Genomic DNA, 27,645 nt, shown 5'->3' with positions numbered 1-27,645 from the left:
CGGTAGAAATTGACTGCTTTGAGTAGTACTTTCCAAGTAGCTAATGCCTGAGGCTTATAGTCTTCACTATGCACAGTAGAAATTGACTGCTTTGAGTAGTACTTTCCAAGTAGCTAATGCCTGAGGCTTATAGTCTTCACTATGCACAGTAGAAATTGACTGCTTTGAGTAGTACTTTTCCAAGTAGCTAAAGCCTGAGGCTTATAGTCTTCACTATGCACAGTAGAAATTGGCTGCTTTGAGTAGTAATTTTCCAAGTAGCTAATGCCTGAGGCTTATAGTCTTCACTATGCACAGTAGAATTCGACTGCTTTGAGTAGTACTTTTCCAAGTAGCTAAAGCCTGAGGCTTATAGTCTTCACTATGCACAGTAGAAATCGACTGCTTTGAGTAGTACTTTTCCAAGTAGCTAATGCCTGAGGCTTATAGTCTTCACTATGCACAGTAGAAATTGACTGCTTTGAGTAGTACTTTCCAAGTAGCTAAAGCCTGAGGCTTATAGTCTTCACTATGCACGGTAGAAACTGACTGCTTTGAGTAGTACTTTTCCAAGTAGCTAAAGCCTGAGGCTTATAGTCTTCACTATGCACAGTAGAAATTGACTGCTTTGAGTATTACTTTTCAAGTAGCTAATGCCTGAGGCTTATAGTCTTCACTATGCACAGTAGAAATTGACTGCTTTGAGTAGTACTTTTCCAAGTAGCTAAAGCCTGAGGCTTATAGTCTTCACTATGCACGGTAGAAATTGGCTGCTTTGAGTATTACTTTTCCAAGTAGCTAATGCCTGAGGCTTATAGTCTTCACTATGCACGGTAGAAATTGACTGCTTTGAGTAGTACTTTCCAAGTAGCTAATGCCTGAGGCTTATAGTCTTCACTATGCACAGTAGAAATTGGCTGCTTTGAGTAGTAATTTTCCAAGTAGCTAATGCCTGAGGCTTATAGTCTTCACTATGCACAGTAGAAATGGACTGCTTTGAGTAGTACTTTTCCAAGGAGCTAATGCCTGAGGCTTATAGTCTTCACTATCCACGGTAGAAACTGACTGCTTTGAGTAGTACTTTTCCAAGTAGCTAAAGCCTGAGGCTTATAGTCTTCACTATGCACGCTAGAAACTGACTGCTTTGAGTAGTACTTTTCCAAGTAGCTAAAGCCTGAGGCTTATAGTCTTCACTATGCACAGTAGAAATTGACTGCTTTGAGTAGTACTTTTCCAAGGAGCTAATGCCTGAGGCTTATAGTCTTCACTATGCACGGTAGAAATTGACTGCTTTGAGTAGTACTTTCCAAGTAGCTAATGCCTGAGGCTTATAGTCTTCACTATGCACAGTAGAAATTGACTGCTTTGAGTAGTACTTTTCCAAGTAGCTAAAGCCTGAGGCTTATAGTCTTCACTATGCACAGTAGAAATTGGCTGCTTTGAGTAGTAATTTTCCAAGTAGCTAATGCCTGAGGCTTATAGTCTTCACTATGCACAGTAGAAATCGACTGCTTTGAGTAGTACTTTTCCAAGTAGCTAAAGCCTGAGGCTTATAGTCTTCACTATGCACAGTAGAAATCGACTGCTTTGAGTAGTACTTTTCCAAGTAGCTAATGCCTGAGGCTTATAGTCTTCACTATGCACAGTAGAAATTGACTGCTTTGAGTAGTACTTTCCAAGTAGCTAATGCCTGAGGCTTATAGTCTTCACTATGCACAGTAGAAATTGGCTGCTTTGAGTAGTAATTTTCCAAGTAGCTAATGCCTGAGGCTTATAGTCTTCACTATGCACAGTAGAAATTGACTGCTTTGAGTAGTACTTTTCCAAGGAGCTAATGCCTGAGGCTTATAGTCTTCACTATGCACAGTAGAAATTGACTGCTTTGAGTAGTACTTTCCAAGTAGCTAATGCCTGAGGCTTATAGTCTTCACTATGCACAGTAGAAATTGACTGCTTTGAGTAGTACTTTCCAAGTAGCTAAAGCCTGAGGCTTATAGTCTTCACTATGCACAGTAGAAATTGGCTGCTTTGAGTAGTAATTTTCCAAGTAGCTAATGCCTGAGGCTTATAGTCTTCACTATGCACAGTAGAATTCGACTGCTTTGAGTAGTACTTTTCCAAGTAGCTAAAGCCTGAGGCTTATAGTCTTCACTATGCACAGTAGAAATCGACTGCTTTGAGTAGTACTTTTCCAAGTAGCTAATGCCTGAGGCTTATAGTCTTCACTATGCACAGTAGAAATTGACTGCTTTGAGTAGTACTTTCCAAGTAGCTAATACCTGAGGCTTATAGTCTTCACTATGCACAGTAGAAATTGGCTGCTTTGAGTAGTACTTTTCCAAGTAGCTAATGCCTGAGGCTTATAGTCTTCACTATGCACAGTAGAAATTGACTGCTTTGAGTAGTACTTTTCCAAGTAGCTAATGCCTGAGGCTTATAGTCTTCACTATGCACAGTAGAAATTGACTGCTTTGAGTAGTACTTTTCCAAGTAGCTAATGCCTGAGGCTTATAGTCTTCACTATGCACAGTAGAAATTGACTGCTTTGAGTAGTACTTTCCAAGTAGCTAATGCCTGAGGCTTATAGTCTTCACTATGCACAGTAGAAATTGGCTGCTTTGAGTAGTAATTTTCCAAGTAGCTAATGCCTGAGGCTTATAGTCTTCACTATGCACAGTAGAAATTGACTGCTTTGAGTAGTACTTTTCCAAGTAGCTAAAGCCTGAGGCTTATAGTCTTTACTATGCACAGTAGAAATTGACTGCTTTGAGTAGTACTTTTCCAAGTAGCTAAAGCCTGAGGCTTATAGTCTTCACTATGCACGGTAGAAACTGACTGCTTTGAGTAGTACTTTTCCAAGTAGCTAAAGCCTGAGGCTTATAGTCTTCACTATGCACGGTAGAAATTGACTGCTTTGAGTAGTACTTTCCAAGTAGCTAATGCCTGAGGCTTATAGTCTTCACTATGCACAGTAGAAATTGGCTGCTTTGAGTAGTAATTTTCCAAGTAGCTAATGCCTGAGGCTTATAGTCTTCACTATGCACGGTAGAAATTGACTGCTTTGAGTAGTACTTTTCCAAGTAGCTAAAGCCTGAGGCTTATAGTCTTCACTATGCACGGTAGAAACTGACTGCTTTGAGTAGTACTTTTCCAAGTAGCTAAAGCCTGAGGCTTATAGTCTTCACTATGCACAGTAGAAATTGACTGCTTTCAGTATTACTTTTCAAGTAGCTAATGCCTGAGGCTTATAGTCTTCACTATGCACAGTAGAAATTGACTGCTTTGAGTAGTACTTTTCCAAGTAGCTAAAGCCTGAGGCTTATAGTCTTCACTATGCACGGTAGAAATTGGCTGCTTTGAGTATTACTTTTCCAAGTAGCTAATGCCTGAGGCTTATAGTCTTCACTATGCACGGTAGAAATTGACTGCTTTGAGTAGTACTTTCCAAGTAGCTAATGCCTGAGGCTTATAGTCTTCACTATGCACAGTAGAAATTGGCTGCTTTGAGTAGTAATTTTCCAAGTAGCTAATGCCTGAGGCTTATAGTCTTCACTATGCACAGTAGAAATTGACTGCTTTGAGTAGTACTTTTCCAAGGAGCTAATGCCTGAGGCTTATAGTCTTCACTATCCACGGTAGAAACTGACTGCTTTGAGTAGTACTTTTCCAAGTAGCTAAAGCCTGAGGCTTATAGTCTTCACTATGCACGGTAGAAACTGACTGCTTTGAGTAGTACTTTTCCAAGTAGCTAAAGCCTGAGGCTTATAGTCTTCACTATGCACAGTAGAAATTGACTGCTTTGAGTAGTACTTTTCCAAGGAGCTAATGCCTGAGGCTTATAGTCTTCACTATGCACGGTAGAAATTGACTGCTTTGAGTAGTACTTTCCAAGTAGCTAATGCCTGAGGCTTATAGTCTTCACTATGCACAGTAGAAATTGACTGCTTTGAGTAGTACTTTTCCAAGTAGCTAAAGCCTGAGGCTTATAGTCTTCACTATGCACAGTAGAAATTGGCTGCTTTGAGTAGTAATTTTCCAAGTAGCTAATGTCTGAGGCTTATAGTCTTCACTATGCACAGTAGAAATCGACTGCTTTGAGTAGTACTTTTCCAAGTAGCTAAAGCCTGAGGCTTATAGTCTTCACTATGCACAGTAGAAATCGACTGCTTTGAGTAGTACTTTTCCAAGTAGCTAATGCCTGAGGCTTATAGTCTTCACTATGCACAGTAGAAATTGACTGCTTTGAGTAGTACTTTCCAAGTAGCTAATGCCTGAGGCTTATAGTCTTCACTATGCACAGTAGAAATTGGCTGCTTTGAGTAGTAATTTTCCAAGTAGCTAATGCCTGAGGCTTATAGTCTTTACTATGCACAGTAGAAATTGACTGCTTTGAGTAGTACTTTTCCAAGGAGCTAATGCCTGAGGCTTATAGTCTTCACTATGCACAGTAGAAATTAACTGCTTTGAGTAGTACTTTCCAAGTAGCTAATGCCTGAGGCTTATAGTCTTCACTATGCACATTAGAAATTGACTGCTTTGAGTAGTACTTTTCCAAGTAGCTAAAGCCTGAGGCTTATAGTCTTCACTATGCACAGTAGAAATTGGCTGCTTTGAGTAGTAATTTTCCAAGTAGCTAATGCCTGAGGCTTATAGTCTTCACTATGCACAGTAGAAATCGACTGCTTTGAGTAGTACTTTTCCAAGTAGCTAAAGCCTGAGGCTTATAGTCTTCACTATGCACAGTAGAAATCGACTGCTTTGAGTAGTACTTTTCCAAGTAGCTAATGCCTGAGGCTTATAGTCTTCACTATGCACAGTAGAAATTGACTGCTTTGAGTAGTACTTTCCAAGTAGCTAATGCCTGAGGCTTATAGTCTTCACTATGCACAGTAGAAATTGGCTGCTTTGAGTAGTAATTTTCCAAGTAGCTAATGCCTGAGGCTTATAGTCTTCACTATGCACAGTAGAAATTGACTGCTTTGAGTAGTACTTTTTCAAGTAGCTAAAGCCTGAGGCTTATAGTCTTCACTATGCACAGTAGAAATTGACTGCTTTGAGTAGTACTTTTCCAAGGAGCTAATGCCTGAGGCTTATAGTCTTCACTATGCACAGTAGAAATTGACTGCTTTGAGTAGTACTTTTCCAAGTAGCTAAAGCCTGAGGCTTATAGTCTTCACTATGCACAGTAGAAATTGGCTGCTATGAGTAGTAATTTTCCAAGTAGCTAATGCCTGAGGCTTATAGTCTTCACTATGCACAGTAGAAATTGACTGCTTTGAGTAGTACTTTTCCAAGTAGCTAAAGCCTGAGGCTTATAGTCTTCACTATGCACAGTAGAAATCGACTGCTTTGAGTAGTACTTTTCCAAGTAGCTAATGCCTGAGGCTTATAGTCTTCACTATGCACAGTAGAAATTGACTGCTTTGAGTAGTACTTTCCAAGTAGCTAATGCCTGAGGCTTATAGTCTTCACTATGCACAGTAGAAATTGGCTGCTTTGAGTAGTAATTTTCCAAGTAGCTAATGCCTGAGGCTTATAGTCTTCACTATGCACAGTAGAAATTGACTGCTTTGAGTAGTACTTTTCCAAGGAGCTAATGCCTGAGGCTTATAGTCTTCACTATGCACAGTAGAAATTGACTGCTTTGAGTAGTACTTTCCAAGTAGCTAATGCCTGAGGCTTATAGTCTTCACTATGCACAGTAGAAATTGACTGCTTTGAGTAGTACTTTTCCAAGTAGCTAAAGCCTGAGGCTTATAGTCTTCACTATGCACAGTAGGAATTGGCTGCTTTGAGTAGTAATTTTCCAAGTAGCTAATGCCTGAGGCTTATAGTCTTCACTATGCACAGTAGAAATCGACTGCTTTGAGTAGTACTTTTCCAAGTAGCTAAAGCCTGAGGCTTATAGTCTTCACTATGCACAGTAGAAATCGACTGCTTTGAGTAGTACTTTTCCAAGTAGCTAATGCCTGAGGCTTATAGTCTTCACTATGCACAGTAGAAATTGACTGCTTTGAGTAGTACTTTCCAAGTAGCTAATGCCTGAGGCTTATAGTCTTCACTATGCACAGTAGAAATTGGCTGCTTTGAGTAGTAATTTTCCAAGTAGCTAATGCCTGAGGCTTATAGTCTTCACTATGCACAGTAGAAATTGACTGCTTTGAGTAGTACTTTTCCAAGTAGCTAATGCCTGAGGCTTATAGTCTTCACTATGCACAGTAGAAATTGACTGCTTTGAGTAGTACTTTTCCAAGTAGCTAATGCCTGAGGCTTATAGTCTTCACTATGCACAGTAGAAATTGACTGCTTTGGGTAGTACTTTCCAAGTAGCTAATGCCTGAGGCTTATAGTCTTCACTATGCACAGTAGAAATTGGCTGCTTTGAGTAGTAATTTTCCAAGTAGCTAATGCCTGAGGCTTATAGTCTTCACTATGCACAGTAGAAATTGACTGCTTTGAGTAGTACTTTTCCAAGTAGCTAAAGCCTGAGGCTTATAGTCTTCACTATGCACGGTAGAAATTGACTGCTTTGAGTAGTACTTTTCCAAGTAGCCAAAGCCTGAGGCTTATAGTCTTCACTATGCACGGTAGAAACTGACTGCTTTGAGTAGTACTTTTCCAAGTAGTTAAAGCCTGAGGCTTATAGTCTTCACTATGCACGGTAGAAATTGACTGCTTTGAGTAGTACTTTCCAAGTAGCTAATGCCTGAGGCTTATAGTCTTCACTATGCACAGTAGAAATTACCTGCTTTGAGTAGTACTTTTCCAAGTAGCTAATGCCAGAGGCTTATAGTCTTCACTATCCACGGTAGAAATTGACTGCTTTGAGTAGTACTTTTCCAAGTAGCAAATGCCTGAGGCTTATAGTCTTCACTATGCACAGTAGAAATTGACTGCTTTGAGTAGTACTTTCCAAGTAGCTAATGCCTGAGGCTTATAGTCTCCACTATGCACAGTAGAAATTGACTGCTTTGAGTAGTACTTTCCAAGTAGCTAATGACTGAGGCTTATAGTCTTCACTATGCACAGTAGAAATTGACTGCTTTGAGTAGCACTTTTCCAAGTAGCTAATGCCTGAGGCTTATAGTCTTCACTATGTACGGTAGAAACTGACTGCTTTGAGTGGTACTTTTCCAAGTAGCTAATTCCTGAGGCTTATAGTCTTCACTATGCACGGTAGAAACTGACTGCTTTGAGTAGTACTTTTCCAAGGAGCTAATGCCTGAGGCTTATAGTCTTCACTATGCACGGTAGAAATTGACTGCTTTGAGTAGTACTTTTCCACGGAGCTAATGCCTGAGGCTTATAGTCTTCACTATGCACGGTAGAAAGTGACTGCTTTGAGTAGTACTTTTCCAAGTAGCTAATGCCTGAGGCTTATAGTCTTCACTATGCACGGTAGAAACTGACTGCTTTGAGTAGTACTTTCCAAGTAGCTAATGCCTGAGGCTTATAGTCTTCACTATGCACGGTAGAAATTGACTGCTTTGAGTAGTACTTTTCCAAGTAGCAAATGCCTGAGGCTTATAGTCTTCACTATGCACGGTAGAAACTGACTGCTTTGAGTAGTACTTTTCCAAGGAGCTAATGCCTGAGGCTTATAGTCTTCACTATGCACGGTAGAAATTGACTGCTTTGAGTAGTCTAAGTCCAGTCGCTGAAACTGCTCCTATAGAGACAAAACACCTGTGCGTTTTCATCCTACGTTCTTGATTAATACTTTGTTAGCGTTCATAAATTATTGTGAACAACAGTATCATGACTTATATCATCAGTGATTTTATCAGGTATGTTAACACTAGACATCTGTTATTCAGCACCTTGAGACCCACGGGTGATAAGTGGTCTTTACAAATACACGAGTTATGTTATGTTAATTTAATTTAAAATGCTAACTATGCTATAATTCATGGGGTCATTAAACATGGCATGTGGTCCCCCGCACCAGAAAGACCAGATCGGGAGGCCGCTCCTTCTCCTTCCTCGCGGCCAAAGCATGGAACGCCCTCCCGCTCCACCTCAGACAGACAACATCGCTCCCCATCTTCGCAAGAAACCTGAAAACCTGGCTCTTCGACAGACCCCCTCCTTGATGGAATGGAACCTGCACCCCCCCCCCACCCATAGCGCCTTGAGACCCTTAAGGGTGAGTAGTCGCGCTTTAACAAACCACTGATTGATTGATTGATTGATGTAATGTGTGAGGTCATAAGCAGTTCATGGTGCGGGTGAAAATTATGCCTCATTTACTGTACATTAATTGGCAAATTTCTGTGGTTTTTTTCACATTGTGTACGAGCCATAACTAAGCTTAACTTTTTTTGTTTTATGGTGTTATGAGCAAATCCATTTCGCACAATTAGGGCATAGAGAGGAAATCGGGCAAACACAACATGACCTCCCTGTTAATAATGTATGTTTTTCACAGATACTGCAGCTATTACTTACTAATCACAGCCACACTATTAGCAGAGCAAATGTTAAAGTTTAGCATACAAAACACTACCCCACTGAAAATGATTAAGCAACCCAGAAATTCACAAACAATTCAAGTGAAGTTAGTGATGTTTAGGATTGCTCATAACTCTATGCCACAACTAGTGCAGTGAATTGCATTCAATGGGTACTATTATGGTCCCAGAGGATCCAGAGGTAATAATAATTAAGCTTCCCTCACTCTTTTGTGGCATTCTTCATCATTGGTAACTTTATGCCATCGAGGCTAGTTAGTAGAACACGGATGGACTAGGTAGCACAACCAGGACGGACTTAACCTGTTGAATGGAGTTCTTGATTATTCAGTATTAGACAGTTTTAGGCATCCAGATGTTAAAAATACCTTATGGGTAAAATAAATAGTTTATTGGCAGCACCCTGGGTAAGATTAAAAAGGAAAAACTATGAGGATGCACATTGAGGATTATGACTCTAGCATCCCTGTTAGACCTGTCGGCCTTAGGGAGATCTTCCCAGAAACACTTTGCCTCCTTTGTCTTACTTTTTGCTGCTCTGTTTTGATGCCTTATGACTCTGGCACTTTACCACTGCTAATCTGTGCTAAAGTGCATGTGCTTATTCCCCTAAAACATGGTAACATTGGTGTATCCACAATTGGAATAGTTAATTTACCTGCAAGTCCCTAGTAAAATGCCCTATATGTGCCCTGAGCCTTTAAATTAAATGCTACTAGAGGGCCTGCAGCACTGACCGTGCCACCCCCTTTAGAAGCCCTGCAAACAAGTCTCAAGCCTGCCACTGAAGAGTCTGTTTGTGTAGTTTCACTGCCATGTTGACTCAGCATTTAAAACCTTGTTAAGCCTTATCCTCCCTTTTCATTACATATACGTCACCTCTTAGGTACCTCCTACGACAGGGTATTGTATAAGTATAAGGCAGCACATATACTTTTTAGGTTTTTTTATACCCTGGAAGTGAAAAACTCAGAAAATTCATTTTTCACTACTGTGAGGCCCACCCCTCTCTGAGGTTAGCATTTGGGTTTACTTAATATATCTAATAAAGTGTAATTACTGAATGAGTAGCAGTAGGAAAATCATGTTTATTACATTTGGACTTGATAAATACTCTTTAATGGTAAAGTTTTATTTATGACTAGAAATTTAAAAATGCTCCTACGCCCTGTGTGCCACAGCCTGCCTCCAATACACATCTGGGTTGGGTGACAACTGGGCTTTGAGCATTCCCAATTGACAGTCAAACACAAAGGGAGCCGAGGTGTGTTATTTCAATCCTGATGGCCTATCACAAGACTGATGGGCCTTCCTACATTAAGAGGGGACGGAAGAGCTGATACTTGCATCTAAATAGTGCTGTGACTGTGTACACACACAGAGCTGCATATCCCCCTATAGTGTGCATAGAGCCTGGGTAAGAAAGGGAGGACTAATGTGCACTGCAAAGTACCCTTCTAAAAGCTTCTACCACCTACCAGAACCAGTGCACCAAAGTACAAATATTAGACATCAGACCACACTATTTTATTTCACTTATGGACCTGTGGATACTCGGCCAGGAAATAGGTCTGCTGTACAGTGGAAAAACTGATACTCTTTGTGACTGCTGCTCTGGAAGATCTGCTTGTCTGCTGTGCTGCCCTATCTTCTCACTGCTGCTCTCTTTGTCTGGGTGAGAGTGAATTGATTTTTACGACTTGAACTGAGAGTGACTCCAAGGGCTTCACTGCTTGCCTCCTGTTCTGCAGTCTCAGGGATATCAAAGACTACCTGCAACTCTCCATCTATCACCTGGACTATGCCATCTGTGACTCCTACCTCTGACTGAGGTCATCCCTCTAGTCCAGGGCGTCAGAAGTGGTTTTCTGTGCTGTTCTGCTGAAAAACCCTCAAAGTCCCGACTGCGTGGGTTGGAAATGACACAGTGCCATCATCGCTGAGGCTCAGAGATAACACAGGACCGCCAGAAGAGCTAAAAAATGACACATTACCTTCATCAATGAAGCTCGATGTCAAAGCAGAGACCCAACTGCACGGTTCAGCGCTCACACATGGTCTACAATCCTCCAGATCATTGAGGAATACACTGCACCACCTCTGTTCCTCACAGCCTCTCCTTGATGTTGACGCTTGTTCTCTGAGAAGGTTCTGTTTCTGCCATTCCTTTGTGGCGTCTGAATCCAAACCGCTCTACCATTGCAGTCAACTTGACTTTTCAGATTTGACCCAGTCCACCCCTTAAACTATTGACTTTCAAGCACTGGATTTACAGATATTCTTCAAATATGTACAACTCTGGTTTTATTTATTGGATTTTGGACATTTTGTTCTTGTTCTTTTTAATAAATCAGGATCTATTGTTCTAAACAGTATTGGATTATTTTTGTGTGGTGTTTTCACTGTTTTACTGCAATAAGTGTTACACAAATAACTACAATTACGCCTCCCTTGGGTAGGCAAATGGTTCTGACATATTCCCAGATTCATGCTGTGTTGTAAATATGGAAATTTCTTGAAAAACCTTGGGCCATCACATGAACACCCACCGCAATGCCCATGGCATGACTCCCCGGGGCACTGTGATGCAATGCAGCCACTTGTGCAGCATTGCCTTCCACCATATCTATGAGGCGATGAAAAGACATGCAGGATATAGACAGATGTGGGTCTGCACTGTGTGCTGCAGGAATGTCAAAAAAGTGACGGACCAGTAGTACATTGGGCTTGTAAATAAGCCTCGTCGTAATTTTACAGATCCATATCATACAAATCCATTTTTATGTTTTTCTGAAAAATATGGAGCATTGACGGCATGAGTTTAAAGATTAACTAAAAAGAGAATAGCGAGATCCATAAGATATTTCAAATGACTTTCTTCTCTCATTGACCAATCATTTTATTTCTGTAATTAGATGCTGTCAAAGGTGAGGTGCTGATTCAGATGTCCATTGGTCTTTACTTCCCCTACACTCTTCCAGCCTGTGAACATTTCAGAGACTTCATTGTTGGGGGACCCACTGATGAATGCATCGCGGAGGTGGAGAAATGGAGGACAAAGGCACCTGACGCTATCGACATCAATTATGCAGTAGAAGTTGCTTCTGAACATCAAGCCAATGGGTAACAGGTTTATTAAAAATAACTGTTTATAACTGCACTGCTTCTCACCAAGATTGTGGTACACAAATCTAGGCATCAAATACAAGTCAACAGTTCTCTAGCTCTACTCTACTCCAGCCAAGTTAATCAAAGGCAGGTGTGTAAACCTCAGACAACCAGCGTATCACTGTCCATACTTAGGGCCTCATCTATAATGAATTAGCATAGAGCAGAGGCATCACCACAAGTGATTTTGCTGTGCCACACTACACCAATTTGAAAGGGTAGGAATACACCATATTTAAAAGACATGGTGCGTTTCTCTCCATCCAGCCAGCATCAGTGCAAAAAAAAATTGCTGCGAGCACCGAAGCAGGCAATTTTGTGTTTTTGACATAACTGTTCTTGTGCAGGAACTGACACCTTTCTGCACAAAAACAATCACAAGAGGCATTTACCTTGTTCTATGTGAGCTGCAGCACATGTGGAAAGAAGAAAAAAGAAGGAGAAATGTAGACATTTCTCCTTGTTGCGCCTGCTCTGGGGAAGTGTAAGTTGTTGGCGCTGCCCAGGTCTACGTGATGTTGTAAATCTGGGGCTGTGTCAAAACCCATGGGTGTTGCGTGAGAAGACTCAACACAACAATAATGAAAGAAACCTTGATGCAGAAAAAGGTAGCCTTGCGTTGCCTCATAGATAAGATTGAGAGGTCTGAGCCACCTGAGCCAAAGGAAAATTGACAATCTGGCGGTGCAGGCCTCTTGTAAGGGAGGGGCTTTGTCAGCTTCAGATGCAATCAACTCTTTGGCCTCAGCACATTGTATCACATTTTAGTGCATTTTATTGGAATCTCTCACTCAACAATTAACTCTGTTAATTAGGACCGGTTTGGCAAACATTTGAATATGTTATGTTATGTTATTATCATTTCTAAAGCGCAACTGTTACCCCAAGGTGTCCTGGCGCTGAGCATATACCAAAGACACATCTTCTGACCCCACACTCATCACCCCAGGCACTTGCCCTTGACAATTTTGGTTACTTTTTGACTTCATACTGTTGGATCTGTCTGGAAAAGTGTAGGTATTTCCTAAGGTAACAAATCTCCCTATGCCGTGACACTACAACGGGGTGTGTTTAACCTGTCCTGGAACGCATCATCGATTGATACTCATAGCTCACACATACACATAGAGCCTCTAAGCACTGAGCACAGATAGAAGATTTAAAAAAGAAGACTCTTTGTTTCATTTCTAAACAGGGTGAGGGTTTCACTGAGCACAAGCTACAAGCATTGTTACTACAAGGAAGAGGTAGTAAATGTGTTCCCACGCAGTGCAAACAGCGTGACTGGGGTAAATGCAGCGGAGGTGAGTGAGAGTCACACCACCAACTAACATGAGAGGGCGTGTCTAAGACTTGTGAGATGTGATTACAATCTGGGAAATAGAGCACCACTTGGGCTACTCAGTCCAGAAAACTAACGTTCATGATGGCCCTTTTAGATGTGTCACAAAGTACAGACATCACCTTATCCATTGTCTAGGTGTGCACTCAAGAAAGGGCGGGCCCTAGACATGTTTCAGTAGCATGATGTTATGATGGGTGGAAATGCACAAAAGCTCCTATGTCTATGGCCATGGCTGACAATACTCCCGGGTGTCATAGAAAGTTCCTTTGACTATGATCATGGGTGACAATACTCCCGGGTGTCATAGAGAGTTCCTTTGACTATGATCATGGGTGACAATACTCCCAGGTGTCATAGAGAGTTCCTTTGACTATGATCATGGGTGACAATACTCCCGGGTGTCATAGAGAGTTCCTTTGACTATGATCATGGCTGACAATACTCCCGGGTGTCATAGAGAGTTCCTATGTCTATGGCCATGGCTGACAATACTCCCGGGTGTCATAGAGAGTTCCTATGTCTATGGCCATGGCTGACAATACTCCCGGGTGTCATAGAGAGTTCCTTTGACTATGATCATGGGTGACAATACTCCCGGGTGTCATAGAGAGTTCCTTTGACTATGATCATGGCTGACAATACTCCCGGGTGTCATAGAGAGTTCCTATGTCTATGGCCATGGCTGACAATACTCCCGGGTGTCATAGAGAGTTCCTTTGACTATGATCATGGGTGACAATACTCCCAGGTGTCATAGAGAGTTCCTTTGACTATGATCATGGCTGACAATACTCCCGGGTGTCATAGAGAGCTCCTTTGACTATGATCATGGCTGACAATACTCCCGGGTGTCATAGAGAGTTCCTATGTCTATGGCTATGGCTGACAATACTCCCGGGTGTCATAGAGAGTTCCTTTGACTATGATCATGGGTGACAATACTCCCAAGTGTCATAGAGAGTTCCTTTGACTATGATCATGGGTGACAATACTCCCAGGTGTCATAGAGAGTTCCTTTGACTATGATCATGGGTGACAATATTCCCCGGGTGTCAAAGAGACTTCCTTTGACTATGATCATGGCTGACAATACTCCCAGGTGTCAAAGAGACTTCCTTTGACTATGATCATGGCTGACAATACTCCCGGGTGTCATAGAGAGTTCCTTTGAATATGATCATGGGCGACAATACTCCCAGGTGTCATAGAGAGTTCCTTTGACTATGATCATGGCTGACAATACTCCCGGGTGTCAAAGAGACTTCCTTTGACTATGATCATGGCTGACAATACTCCCGGGTGTCATAGAGAGGTCCTTTGAATATGATCATCGGCGACAATACTCCCAGGTGTCATAGAGAGTTCCTTTGACTATGATCATGGTTGACAATACTCCCGGGTGTCAAAGAGACTTCCTTTGACTATGATCATGGCTGACAATACTCCCGGGTGTCATAGAGAGTTCCTTTGAATATGATCATGGGCGACAATACTTCCAGGTGGTATAGAGAGTTCCTTTGACTATGATCATGGGCGACAAAACTCCCAGGTGTTATGGAGAGTTCCTTTGACTATGATCATGGGCGACAATACTCCCAGGTGTCATAGAGAGTTCCTTTGACTATGATCATGGGTGACAATACTCCCAGGTGTCATAGAGAGTTCCTTTGACTATGATCATGGCTGACAATACTCCCAGGTGTCATAGAGAGTTCCTTTGAATATGATCATGGCTGACAATACTCCCAGGTGCCATAGAGAGTTCGTTTGACTATGATCATGGCTGATAATACTCCCGGGTGTCATAGAGAGTTCCTTTGACTATGATCATGGCTGACAATACTCCCGGGTGTCATAGAGAGTTCCTTTGACTATGATCATGGGTGACAATACTCCCGGGTGTCATAGAGAGTTCCTTTGACTATGATCATGGCTGACAATACTCCCGGGTGTCATAGAGAGTTCCTTTGACTATGATCATTGGTGACAATACTCCCGGGTGTCATAGAGAGTTCCTTTGACTATGATCATGGGTGACAATACTCCCGGGTGTCATAGAGAGTTCTTTTGACTATGATCATGGCTGACAATACTCCCGGGTATCATAGAGAGTTCCTTTGACTATGATCATGGGTGACAATACTCCCGGGTGTCATAGAGAGTTCCTTTGACTATAATCATGGGTGACAATACTCCCAGGTGTCATAGAGAGTTCCTTTGACTATGATCATGGGTGACAATACTCCCGGGTGTCATAGAGAGTTCCTTTGAATATGATCATGGGTGACAATACTCCCAGGTGTCATAGAGAGTTCCTTTGACTATGATCATGGCTGACAATACTCCCGGGTGTCATAGAGAGTTCCTTTGACTATGATCATGGGTGACAATACTCCCAGGTGTCATAGAGAGTTTCTTTGACTATGATCATGGGTGACAATACTCCCAGGTGTCATAGAGAGTTCCTTTGACTATGATCATGGGTGACAATACTCCCAGGTGTCATAGAGAGTTCCTTTGACTATGATCATGGGTGACAATACTCCCAAGTGTCATAGAGAGTTCCTTTGACTATGATCATGGGTGACAATACTCCCGGGTGTAAAAGAGACTTCCTTTGACTATGGTCATGGCTGACAATACTCCCAGGTGTTATAGAGAGTTCCTTTGACTATGATCATGGGTGACAATACTCCCGGGTGTCATAGAGAGTTCCTTTGACTATGATCATGGGTGACAATACTCCCAGGTGTCATAGAGAGTTCCTTTGAATATGATCATGGGTGATAATACTCCCAAGTGTCATAGAGAGTTCCTTTGACTATGATCATGGGTGACAATACTCCCGGGTGTCATAGAGAGTTCCTTTGACTATGATCATGGCTGACAACACTCCCGGGTGTCATAGAGAGTTCCTTTGACTATGATCATGGCTGATAAAACTCCCAAGTGTCATAGAGAGTTCCTTTGACTATGATCATGGCTGACAATACTCCCGGGTGTCAAAGAGACTTCCTTTGACTATGATCATGGGCGACAATACTCCCAGGTGTCATAGAGAGTTCCTTTGACTATGATCAGGGGTGACAATACTCCCGGGTGTCATAGAGAGTTCCTTTGACTATGATCATGGGCGACAATACTCCCAGGTGTCATAGAGAGTTCCTTTGATTATGATCATGGGTGACAATACTCCTAGGTGTCATAGAGAGTTCCTTTGACTATGATCATGGGTTTCAATACTCCCGGGTGTCATAGAGAGTTCCTTTCACTATGATCAGAAAAATGCAGCCATATGCTAAATTACAAAAGAGTGCCTACGATAGGTTTTTGTTAACTCGTTTTAGATTTAATCTGTTGTTCAGGTCACTTAGCTTCCCCGCTTGAAATGACTGGTCGAAAATCTTGATTAAGTGTCCTTGTGATGATTTGTCTGAACAATCAGATATGCATATTCTTTTCTTTTGTAAATTTTATACAATTCTCAGGCGAAGGTGGTTTGTTCCTTTACTAAAGACCATGGAAATAAATCGCTGTCGCCCGCCTTTTTAGCTTTACAGAAACTTGACAATAGTTTAACTGTTGTATCAATTTCTTCGTTTTAAAAAAAAGTTTTTAAATCGCGGAAATCAGAATTAACTCCGGTTCATTGGATACATTTGTTATGTTTAATAACTGTGATTTTATCTGAACTTTTATGGTTATTGTGTTTTATTAACCAAATAAAGAATTGAATTGAATGTATACTGTTACTTCAGCATGGTATTATTTTATGTATGCGGTTACCTCTGGAGGGTGTTATTTTATCTATGCTTTTACTTCAGCAGGGTGTTATTTTAACTATGCTTTTTTTTTTTTGGTTTTTTTTTTTAGAGAGTTTTATATAGCGCGAACTTGAACCAAACCGAATCAGTTATCAGAGCGCTTTACATAGCACCAGTTACTTTCATTTTTTAGGCACGGGGAGATTAAGTGATTTGCCCAGAATCACAGGGGTTTTTTGGCGTGGTTACCGAGACTCGAACCAAGTTCCCCAGGTCCGAGGTCTAGCACCTTAGCCGTTAGGCCAACCCCTCTCCCCTTTTACTTCAGCAGGGTGTTATTTTAACTATGCTTTTACTTCAGCAGGGTGTTATTTTATGTATGTGGTTACCTCTGTAGGGTGTTATTTTATGTATGCTGTTACCTCCCCAGGGTGTTATGTAATGTATGCTAGCAGGGTGTTATTTTATATATGTTGTTACATTTACCTATGACATGTTCAGAGTGCTGTGGGCTGGACTGTAAGCACTGGTACCTATGGGCAGTGCAGATGGGCCCGCCATGCCACCCATAATCAAAATTTGTGTGCTGGGGTCTGGACTGGAAGCACTGGGGACCTGTGGGCAGTGCAGATGGGCCCGCCATACCACCCATGGTAAATGTGCTGTACAGGTGCTTCAGAGAGAGGACTCTTTTTAACTAAAACACCAAATTGCAAGTCTCGAAACCAGGTTAAAGAACATCTTATGACATAAAAGGAAAAGCGAATATTGAATTCAACAATCAAACATGAAATGAGTTGTGTGTGTATCTTTATTTCTAGGGAACCAGGGACTGAGAAGGCGGACACGCTGAGGACGAATATCAAAAAAGTTCTTAAATACGATGTTATGCAAAGGAATCCCTTCCACCCTGTGGTCCTGCCCCCAGCTGACTGCCTGCTCCTGGCACATTGCTTGGAGTGTCACGTGACCAGCAAGGAGGCCTTCTGCATTGCCCTGAAGAATGTTTCCTTGCTCTTGAAAAAGGGGGGGCATCTGATAATAATAGCATGCCTTGGAGAAACCTATTTCCTGGTTGGGAAGTTCAAGTGGCCACACCTAAGCATAGAGGCGGAATTTGTGAGAAAAGCACTTGAAGATAATGGTTATGTCATTGAGGATCTACATGTATTACCAAGAACATGTCGCCGCTTGTATGAGATGGGAGATTATCATAGCTTTATATATGCTTTCGCCCGCAAGGTGGTAGACACCCCATCCTCTGATGACCCGCACTTGATTGACCTGCAAACCCAAGAGGAAGCAGACACGTCACCTTTGACCTGAGTAACATTTCCTCTGTTTCCACTCTTATTTTCCTCATCACTGCTGGCATCAAGAGTGTGGTTGCTTTCTGTATCTTCTCTTGCTGCTTTGGGGTAGAATTCGTTTTTGTCTGCCCCACCATGTCTCATCTCTCCTCTTCTCTCTTCTGGTTTCTGCTTCATGTTCTCCTTTTCTCCCCCCCTCAAGTTTCTACAAATTTCATTTTCATCCTTTAAGCCCAGTGTTCATGCAACTGCTGTATGTATCTTCCATTTCTTTCTATTTCCCAGGTTAAATCTCAAGGGCTTTGTTTCATAATGTTTCACAATCCCTCAAATAAAGCCATTTAATAATCACCAGCATCCGTTAGATTAGCAGAGCTCCTAGGAAAGGTGCCCTCAGTAAATATGGTGCTTTAGAAATCATAAAAATAAATGTTTTCATCATTAATTTTCTGTGTGTATGTTATTTGATCTGCATGCGTGTATCAACAATGCTTTCTAACACAGCTTCTCATGACGTTTGACTGCACAGACTTGAAGCTGCTTTTCAGGGCACGGTGCACAGTCCGGTTGTATCTTCTCACTTGGTCAGCATGATGCCACCTTTGAAACAATAATCTGTGGGTTCCTTTGTGATCATTTCTGGGCCCTCAGCTTTTCAACATTAACCTGATTCCCCAGTCTGATCTTACTGCCACCTTGGCCTCAAAGGAGGACTTGTGCTCCTGAAGGTTGGGTCAAACACTGTCTGTGCCCAGGATGATGATCATCAGCTATTACTGAGGTCTCAGACCCAGGTTTAGAAGATGTCACAGAACACAGCACATCACCCTACGTTGCTGCACTGCATTGCATGACAGGGAGAGCATAAAAGCAGCATATCTACAGGGCTGCAGCACTTTCTTGCTCTCTCCCCAGTGCCGGAGCAGAATCATGCTGCATAGAGTCACACGAACACCTTTGCATCATAAGTCGATTAACATCAAACATTAACATCAAGACAAACAAGCAAAATACCTTTCTGTAATAGGCTGATAATACAATGGCCTAAGAGACAGGCCATTACAATAAACTAACACATTCAGTTGTAGGAACAACAGCATTTTACCATTTTCATTTCATAAGGATAGAGGTTAAAAGGGATGGGGGATACAGGACAATGAGAGAAAACATTGCATTGTATATTAATCAAAAAGAACACAGCGACATTAGGATATCAAAGTTTAATAAATATGACAGAGCAACAAACCAGCAAATTCAGCATTCATAGTGCCTTAGAGTTTTCTGATGATATACAATTGTAATTGGAAACATATCTAAAATTACTATCTAGAAAAAGTGTAAATGGCAAGCAAAGAGAGTTTCTATGTTTACAGAAAGAGAAGGAGGCACAAAGGTTCTAACAAGTCTATGGTGATGACATACATTATACCAACAATCTTTGAATAAAACAGTAGAAGAGCATTTCCAATTAGTAGTTATTTGTTGAAAAACAAAAGACAACAAAAAATCTTACAACCTAATTGTATAAATGGTTTGATTGTTGGTATCGACCAAACTTCCTAGAAAAGGAGTTAAAATCAAGAATGGACCCTGAATATGGATCACTTTAATTTGAGACCAAACTGTAGGCAAAAATGTTATGTTGTTTGGACCCCCAAATAGCATATGCATTATATCGGTGTGAGGTTTCATGACCAAATGTTATAAGTACTGTCTTTAGAGAATTTTGCAGTAAGGGAGGGAATATCATTGAGTACATGATAAAAAACAATGTATGTGTTGTATCACTCCTGGTAGATATTTTGTGGATGGTAAGCTTAATTTTATCCCATCATCAATCAGATTCCCACGGAAGTTCCAACTTTGATTTAGGTGAAGAGAGATTTGCAAATAAAAAATGATTGTGTATTAAGGGGAATTTATGAAGGAATCTAATAGGCACAAGGATTCTGAAATAGTTGAGGCCTGGGGAATTGTAAATGTGTTATACAATAAACAGGTTTTAAGTATTATTATTATTTAGAACATATGGGTAATAGTAGGGTTTCAGCAATAGGCAAGTATTTTTATAAAAAGGTGTGAAGATGTAAAAGAGGAATATAAGGAGAAAGAAGTTAAAACTTGAGTTAATAAAGGTGTCATGGAAATAATGGAGAATATGGAAAGAAGTGACCAGCATTCATGGAGAGTCTTGTTGTAAACAAAAGGTGCTATGGTAAAGGTAGACGCCTGGAACATTTGTACCAATAAACAAAGGATTCCATGGGGAAATTAAGGTCTCAACTTACTTTAGTCAAAGCTTCCTTGAGATTAAAAATAATTAACTCACTAATGGTGGGCCTTATTGAAATTCCCAGATTTGTATTTGTTCAAGAGTTTCATAGTTCTAGATGAATAAATACATTTTTTAGAATGCATTGAGAGGGAGAAATTCAGTTTTATTGTAATTGATTTTCTAGCCTGAAATCAAGGACAAATTAAAACATTTCCTTAATTAGAGATGGTATGGAGGTACCTGATTTCAAAATGAAAAATAAATGTCTTCAGCACATGCTGATTATTTTAATTGAGTATCCCCAAAATAAAAACCTGTTATTGAGGGGTACTATGAATATGGAAATGAAGGGTTCAAAGGCCAGAACAAATAATAAGGGGATATTGGTGATTTTTTATAAGCACTCCTTTAAAGACAGAAGAAGAAGATTTCCCATTGACCAAAACGGAGGCTTTCGGTGAGACGTAAAGTAGTACAAGTGAGATAACGTTTAGGCTAAAGCCAAGCCAAGCTAAAGATTTGAGCATAAAATTCCAATCAATCCTATCAAGTGTTGTTTCCACATCTACAGTTATTGCTGTTAATGGATTATAAAGGAGGGAAGAATTATTAAAGAACAATCTAGTGTTGTCTGAAGAGAGTCTCCATCTTATAAATCCAGAATGTTCACAATGGATTTGGATAGAAAGGGGTTTTGGCAAATCTTTTGTAATCTACAATTATAAGAGAAATTGTTCAATCATTTTTCCTACTCAAGGAATCTCTTCCTTCTTTATGAATAAGGCAGATGGAAATGTACCCGGGTACATTTCTCTCCTCACTCAAGACTGGACAAACTACTTCTCTGTTGGAAAAAAATTAACCACATTTTATTAATAAACCTGAAACCATTCACTAATCTAAAAAAATCAGTGAACCACTTTTCTTCTCTTGTAAATGGCCCGCCAAAAGTGCACATTGATACCCTAAATACATTGGATTGAGGACATTTGGTCCTATTAGAATTGTCAGCAGCATTGGGCACCATTGTCCATGCACCCATAATTGACATCCTGTGCAAAAAATAGAAATGGAATTCATGGATGAAAAATGTCTGTCATAAGGTACCTTCTTTCTATATATTTTTTTGGGGAAAAGGCCCTTATAGACCGATACCCTTGTTCTATTAAACCTCCTGGCTGAAAGTGCTTTCTAAACGCAGAATACTACACTAGGTCACAAGCACCACACAGGATACTCTATCTACCCGCATATTCCCAGGCGCCTGCCCGACACACTCTTCTGCAGAATGGGCATTCTGGAGAATAGTGTCCTACATATACCCTAATAACAAATTGTAAGACCCCAAAAACATTATGAAGTTCATTTGAAAAGGAAAACATCACCATTGGCAGAAAAGAAAGATTATGTGTTCAAACTGCATTCACTGATGGGACATGAACGTCCGTGGATTATGACTTCCAAAGTCATACAGGCGGCGGATTACTGGTTGTCCAGGGAACAGTCATTCCCTGGTGGTGGTGTAGCTGTGCCACAATGTAAAATGCTCAGTGGGACTGGTGCAGTTCTGCTGAGCATATTACGAGTCCCAACACTATCAGCCATTACATGGCAGGAGCCCCGCTGTGAAAAGGGGACTGTTCTCCAAGCACCGTCATGGGAAAGGCAAACGGATGTCTGCCTTACACAAGTTCAACTCATAATTAGGTGTGCAGTCCTTGCAAAGCTTGGCGGTGCTGTGTCGGCGGAGAGCCGATGTAGCACCATCAAAGTCCTAATAAGCTCTATAGATATGTTAACACATATTTTAAAATGTCTAATGCCAATCATGTTTACCACGAAATATGAATCGGGCAAACATGTAGGTTTATTAATATGTAAAAACTTATTTTGCTATAACCTTAAGTAAACAGATCTTAATTATTATGTTTAAACAACACAGTAACCTAATTTAAATCAAATTTCAAATCCATTTCTATGTTTATCACAAACGTACAGTAAATTAATACTTTAAGGTCATTATAAGTTCATTTAGTGGAAGTATGCCCACCCCCTTTCCCCTCCCCCATTTACTGCTTAGCGCCTAATTATGAGTAGCAGCAAAACCCTTACTTATGTACAGTTTGACCTTATTTAAGAGGTCCGATAGTTATCAAGTGCCTCAATATCCCAGCATTCACTATATTTCAGGACATCAAACCTGCTAGAATTTACCAGAGAAAGCATATGGTATTTTCTGTATCATGCAGATTTTGATGCACTAAACACCTAAATCCTCATGTTATTCCCATTAACTCCAAATAGACTGTATTTATTTCCATTAAAAAATTATGTATAATTTTTTTGAGGGGGTGATAAATAATGACGCAACTCGTAGAGGGGGTGATAAAGAGTGAGTCAACTCGTAGAGGGGGTGATAAAGAGTGACTCAACTCGTAGAGGGGGTGATAAAGAGTGACTCAACTCGTAGAGGGGGTGATAAAGAGTCACTCAACTCGTAGAGGGGTGGTAAAGAATCACTTAACTCATAGAGGAGTTGAAAAAGAATGACTCAACTCATAGAGGAGGTGATAATGAACGACTCAACTCGTAGAGGAGGTGATAAAGAACGATCAACTCATAGAGGAGTTGAAAAAAAATGACTCAACTCATAGAGGAGGTGATAAAGAACGACTCAACTCGTAGAGGGGGTGATAAAGAGTGAGTCAACTTGTAGAGGCGGTGATAACGGGTGAGTCCACTCGTAGAGGGGGTGATAAAGAACGACTTAACTCATAGAGGAGTTGAAAAAGAATGACTCAACTCATAGAGGAGGTGATAAAGAACGACTCAACTCGTAGAGGGGGTGATAAAGAACGACTCAACTCATAGAGGAGTTGAAAAAGAATTACTCAACTCATAGAGGAGGTGATAAAGAATGACTCAACTCGTAGAGGGGGTGATAAAGAGTGAGTCAAATCGCAGAGGGGTGATAAAGAGTGAGTCAACTCGCAGAGGGGGTGATAAAGAGTGAGTCAACTCATAGAGGGGGTGATAAAGAATGACTCAACTCATAGGGGAGGTGATAAAGAATGACTCAACTCATAGAGGGGGTGATAAAGAGTGACTGAACTCGTAGAGGGGGTGATAAAGAGTGACTGAACTCGTAGAGGGGGTGATAAAGAAGGACTCAACTCGTAGAGGAGGTGATAAAGAACGATTCAACTCATAGAGGAGTTGAAAAAGAATGACTCAACTCATAGAGGAAATGATAAAGAACGACTCAACTCATAGAGGGGGTGATAAAGAGTGAGTCAACTTGTAGAGGGGGTGATAAAGAGTGAGTCAACTCGTAGAGGAGGTGATAAAGAATGACTCAACTCATAGAGGGGGTGAAAAATAACGACTCAACTCGTAGAGGGGGTGATAAAGATTGAGTCAACTCGTAGAAGGAGTGATAAAGAGTGGCTCAACTTGTAGAGGGGGTGATAAGGAGTGAGTCAACTCATAGAAGGGGTGATAAAAAGTTACTCAACTCGTAGAGGGTGTGATAAAGAATGACTCAACTCCTAAAGGGGGTGATAAGAGTGACTCAACTCGTAGAGGGGGTGATAAAGAGTGAGTCAACTCGTAGAAGGGGTGATAAAGAGTGGCTCAACTTGTAGAGGGGGTGATAAAGAGTGAGTCAACTCGTAGAGGGGGTGATAAAGAATGACTCAACTCTTAAAGGGGGTGATAAAGAATGACTCAACTCATAGACTAGGTGCAATCCATCCCAGGTAGGCGCCATATTGGGCGTACCGCAAGTCAGCAGGCTAGTGCTTAGGGCAATTAGGTCCAGCACTACATATAGAGCTGACTGTTGCGGGCTGTGCTGTATGTCAGAAGACTCCTGAGGCGGAAGCCGGGAGTCAGGGAAAGCTACTGTCTGCTTTGAATGTTATTGAAGTTATTTTGCACCATTTAGTCGATCATCTCACTTTGAGTGTGTTATTTTAAAAATCCTTTACCCCATTTTAATTAGCACCGTGTGTAAAGATCGGTAATCTAAATTGTGTTGCTTTAATTATCGCCGAGCGCTATGTTACTGCGCCTTAACTATTATTCGCGCCTTGCCCCTACCTCCTTCTTCATCTGCCCTGAAAGTCCACGCACCTTCATCGGCCGATTAAGGGCCCTGGAACGCAGGACTAGGTACAATCCACCCCAGGCAGGCGCCATATTGGGCGTACCGCAAGTCAGCAGGCTAGTGCCCAGGGCGATTAGGCCCAGCACTACAAAATGCCCTTTCCACCTCGGAGGCGCAGCGGACGAGCGCAGCGGGTGCCACGATGGCGCGCCAGAGGCTCGTCCGCGCTAGGCAGAGCCCAGAGCCCAGCACTTTGGTTGCCACTTACCAGCCACCTCTCGTCTACTCAAAAGAAGCTCTGCTTCTTATGAGGAAACAGATAATATCACCCTGCTCTCATGCTATCTCACTTGACGGTCTCGCCACCCACTGTCCCCATTGTCCTTTTAAATTCACCACTAATACTGCTAGCCTATCTTCTACTACAACTATTTGTATGGCCCTACTCAATTGCAGGTCACTTTCTAAACATGCTGAAGAAATTCATAGTTTGCTAGAAGATCTCCAGTTGGAGATTCTGTTTCTGACAGAAACCTGGGTAGGACCTGACTCCGATCCAGATATCGTCAGGTCCCTCCCACCAGGGCTTCCTCATACAGCACTTAGATCGCTGCAAAGGCAAGGGTGGGGGAATTGCCATAATCTACAGGGATTCTCTCTCCTGCCGCTTTCAAGGTAGTCCCCTCTCAGATTGTGAAAACGCTCTTTTTACTATTCAAGTATCTCCATGTAAATCCCTTTCGGGGCTCCTTATATATCGCCCTCCGGGCTCGGTAGGTCAATTTTGCAGTTCACTTCATCACTGCTTGCGACCACTCAGCCCAACTTTATGATCTTAGGAGATCTCAATCTCCACTTTGACAAGAAGGAAGACAAACTAGCATCGGACCTCATCTTAGATCTTGCAACCCACCAGTTGTGTTTGGCAAACCACCTTCCCACACTTAGGATGGGTCACCTTCTAGATCCAGTTTTTTCCAACGTCTACAATCTCTCCATCTCCAGTCCATCCCCGCTACCCTGGCCAGACCACCACCTGTTATTACTTAGATGGCAGATTCCGACCCCCTCACGCCACAGCCCCCCCCCCAGCAAACTAACATGCCCTTGGGCTAAACTGGACTCGGAAGTATGGAGGCACAATCTAGAGTGCTCCCCTCCCCTATGCGACTCGGACCCCCCCATAGCTGATTCCGAGTTTTCCAAGTGGATAGGAAATACACTGGATATCACGTTGCCAAAAATACCCTTATGTAAACCCCGAAGTAAACACTCTGCGCCCTGGTTTACTACGGATGTACGCCTCCCAAAAAAACTCTGTAAAATAACTGAAAGGGCATGGAGGAAGGACTTCGACCCTTTAAAAAAGCTAGAATATAAACGCGTAATGCATATTTACAAAAAAGCTCTCAAAACTGCAAAATCCTCGTATTTTGATGGAAAAATCAATTCCTCTGCTAATTCGTCTAGGGAGACATTCCAAATTGTAAAGAAACTTTTAAAAATCCCTAATCCTCCGCCTCCTGTGGGCCCCTCGACCAGTCGCTGCAATGAACTCGTCGACTTCTTCGATGCCAAAATTAAAAAAATTCTTATCTCTCTTCCATCCTCCCCTTCCGAGACCCTGGACCCTCCCCCTGATACCCCCAATTCTCAAGAGCTGTCTGGACTTTCTTCACAGCCCCAGAAGCCTAAATTAGTTCGATTTGCCTCCACTACCCCTGAGAAGCTTCTACCTGTCCTCCAATCAATTAAAAGCGGTTCCCCGCTAGAAGGGAACTTCACTTCTAAAAGTATACCTATACATTGTGGGGTTCCCCAGGGCTCATCACTGAGCCCAACCCTTTTTAACGTATATATGTCCCCCCTGGAGAGTATTGTCACCGCATCAGGGATTAAGTTACTCACGTACGCGGATGACACCCAGATGGTAGTATCTCTTAGTCAGCAAAATCATCCCTCCCCTGACCTATATACCTGTCTTGGGGAGATAACTAAATGGATGGACAGATCCCATCTGAAGCTAAACAGCGGAAAGACAGAGATCATGATTATGGGAAACCAATCCCATTTCCGCCCAGAGTCCTTATGGCCCCCATGTATGGGACGCCCGCCGTCTCCCAAAAATGAAATTAAGAGCTTGGGGATTTGGTTGGATGAGGGTCTCACCTTCTCCTCCCAAGCCCGGAAAAAAGCGGGTACCTGTTTTGGCCTCTTACGCACCGCTAGAAAAATCTTGCCTCTGCTGCCCCCCCATTCCCAAAAACTCCTGATCCAAGGATTAATACTGTCTCGCCTAGACTATGGTAACGCCCTTTACCTTGGAGCCCCTAAAAAGGTGGTTTCACAACTCCAGGTCGTACAAAATACAGCGGCCCGTTTACTTACGGGCACGCATAGTCATTGTTCAGCTAAACCCTCCCTGAAGGTCCTTCACTGGCTGCCCATCCAACAGAGAGTGCATTTCAAGGCCCTATGCACCACACATAAGATCTTGCACAATAAGGCCCCTCCCATTCTGAAGGATCTTATCATGCCCCACACATCCAACAGAGCCCTTTGATCCTCCCATCTTCACCTTACTTCAGTGCCTAGAATTAAGAGAGCCCGATCTGGAGGCCGTCTGTTCTCCTATAACGCCTCCAGGTTGTGGAACTCCCTCCCACTGGACATTCGGGCTGAACCAAATCTGCTCTATTTTCCTAGACTTCTCAAGACTTGGCTGTTTCCCTAAACTCACTTCCCCTCATTTATGTCTTCTTTCATTAGCGCTGGGACGCTTACGGGCAGCCATACGCTCTATAAATCAGTAATAACATAAAATAAATAGAGGGGGTGATAAAGAGTGAGTCAACTCGTAGAGGGGGTGATAAAGAATGACTCAACTCGTAAAGGGGGTGATAAAGAGTGACTCAACTCGTAGAAGGGGTGATAAAGAGTGACTCAACTTGTAGAAGGGGTGATAAAGAATGACTCAACTCGTAGAGGGTGTGATAAAGAATGACTCAACTCGTAACGGGGGTGATAAAGAATGACTCAACTCGTAGAATGGGTGATAAAGAATGACTCGACTCGTAGAAGGGGTGATAAAGAATGACTCAACTCGTAGAGGGGGTGATAAAGAATGACTCAACTCGTAAAGGGGGTGATAAAGAATGACTCAACTTGTAGAGGGGGTGATAAAGAATGACTCAACTCGTAGAGGGGGTGATAAAGAATGACTCA

At 41.9% G+C, this 27,645-nt stretch overlaps 1 protein-coding gene across 1 annotated transcript in view; it reads left to right on the top strand.

The window, feature by feature from the left end:
* Window positions 1–18,482, top strand: part of LOC144752116 (nicotinamide N-methyltransferase-like) — a 51,429-nt gene extending 32,947 nt beyond the window's left edge. The window contains exons 2-3 of the mRNA XM_078640060.1: window positions 11,366–11,573; window positions 17,549–18,482. Of these exons, the coding sequence (XP_078496186.1) occupies window positions 11,366–11,573; window positions 17,549–18,053 (713 nt within the window). The 3' untranslated portion in view covers window positions 18,054–18,482. The remainder of the gene's footprint in view (window positions 1–11,365; window positions 11,574–17,548) is intronic.
* The last annotated feature ends 9,163 nt before the right edge of the window (window positions 18,483–27,645 follow it).

This window comes from Lissotriton helveticus, chromosome 4_2 (genome assembly GCF_964261635.1).
Source record: "Lissotriton helveticus chromosome 4_2, aLisHel1.1, whole genome shotgun sequence".
Lineage (NCBI taxonomy): Eukaryota > Metazoa > Chordata > Amphibia > Caudata > Salamandridae > Lissotriton > Lissotriton helveticus.
Note: the sequence above shows the minus strand (reverse complement) of the source record. Positions and strands in the feature narration are given on the sequence as shown.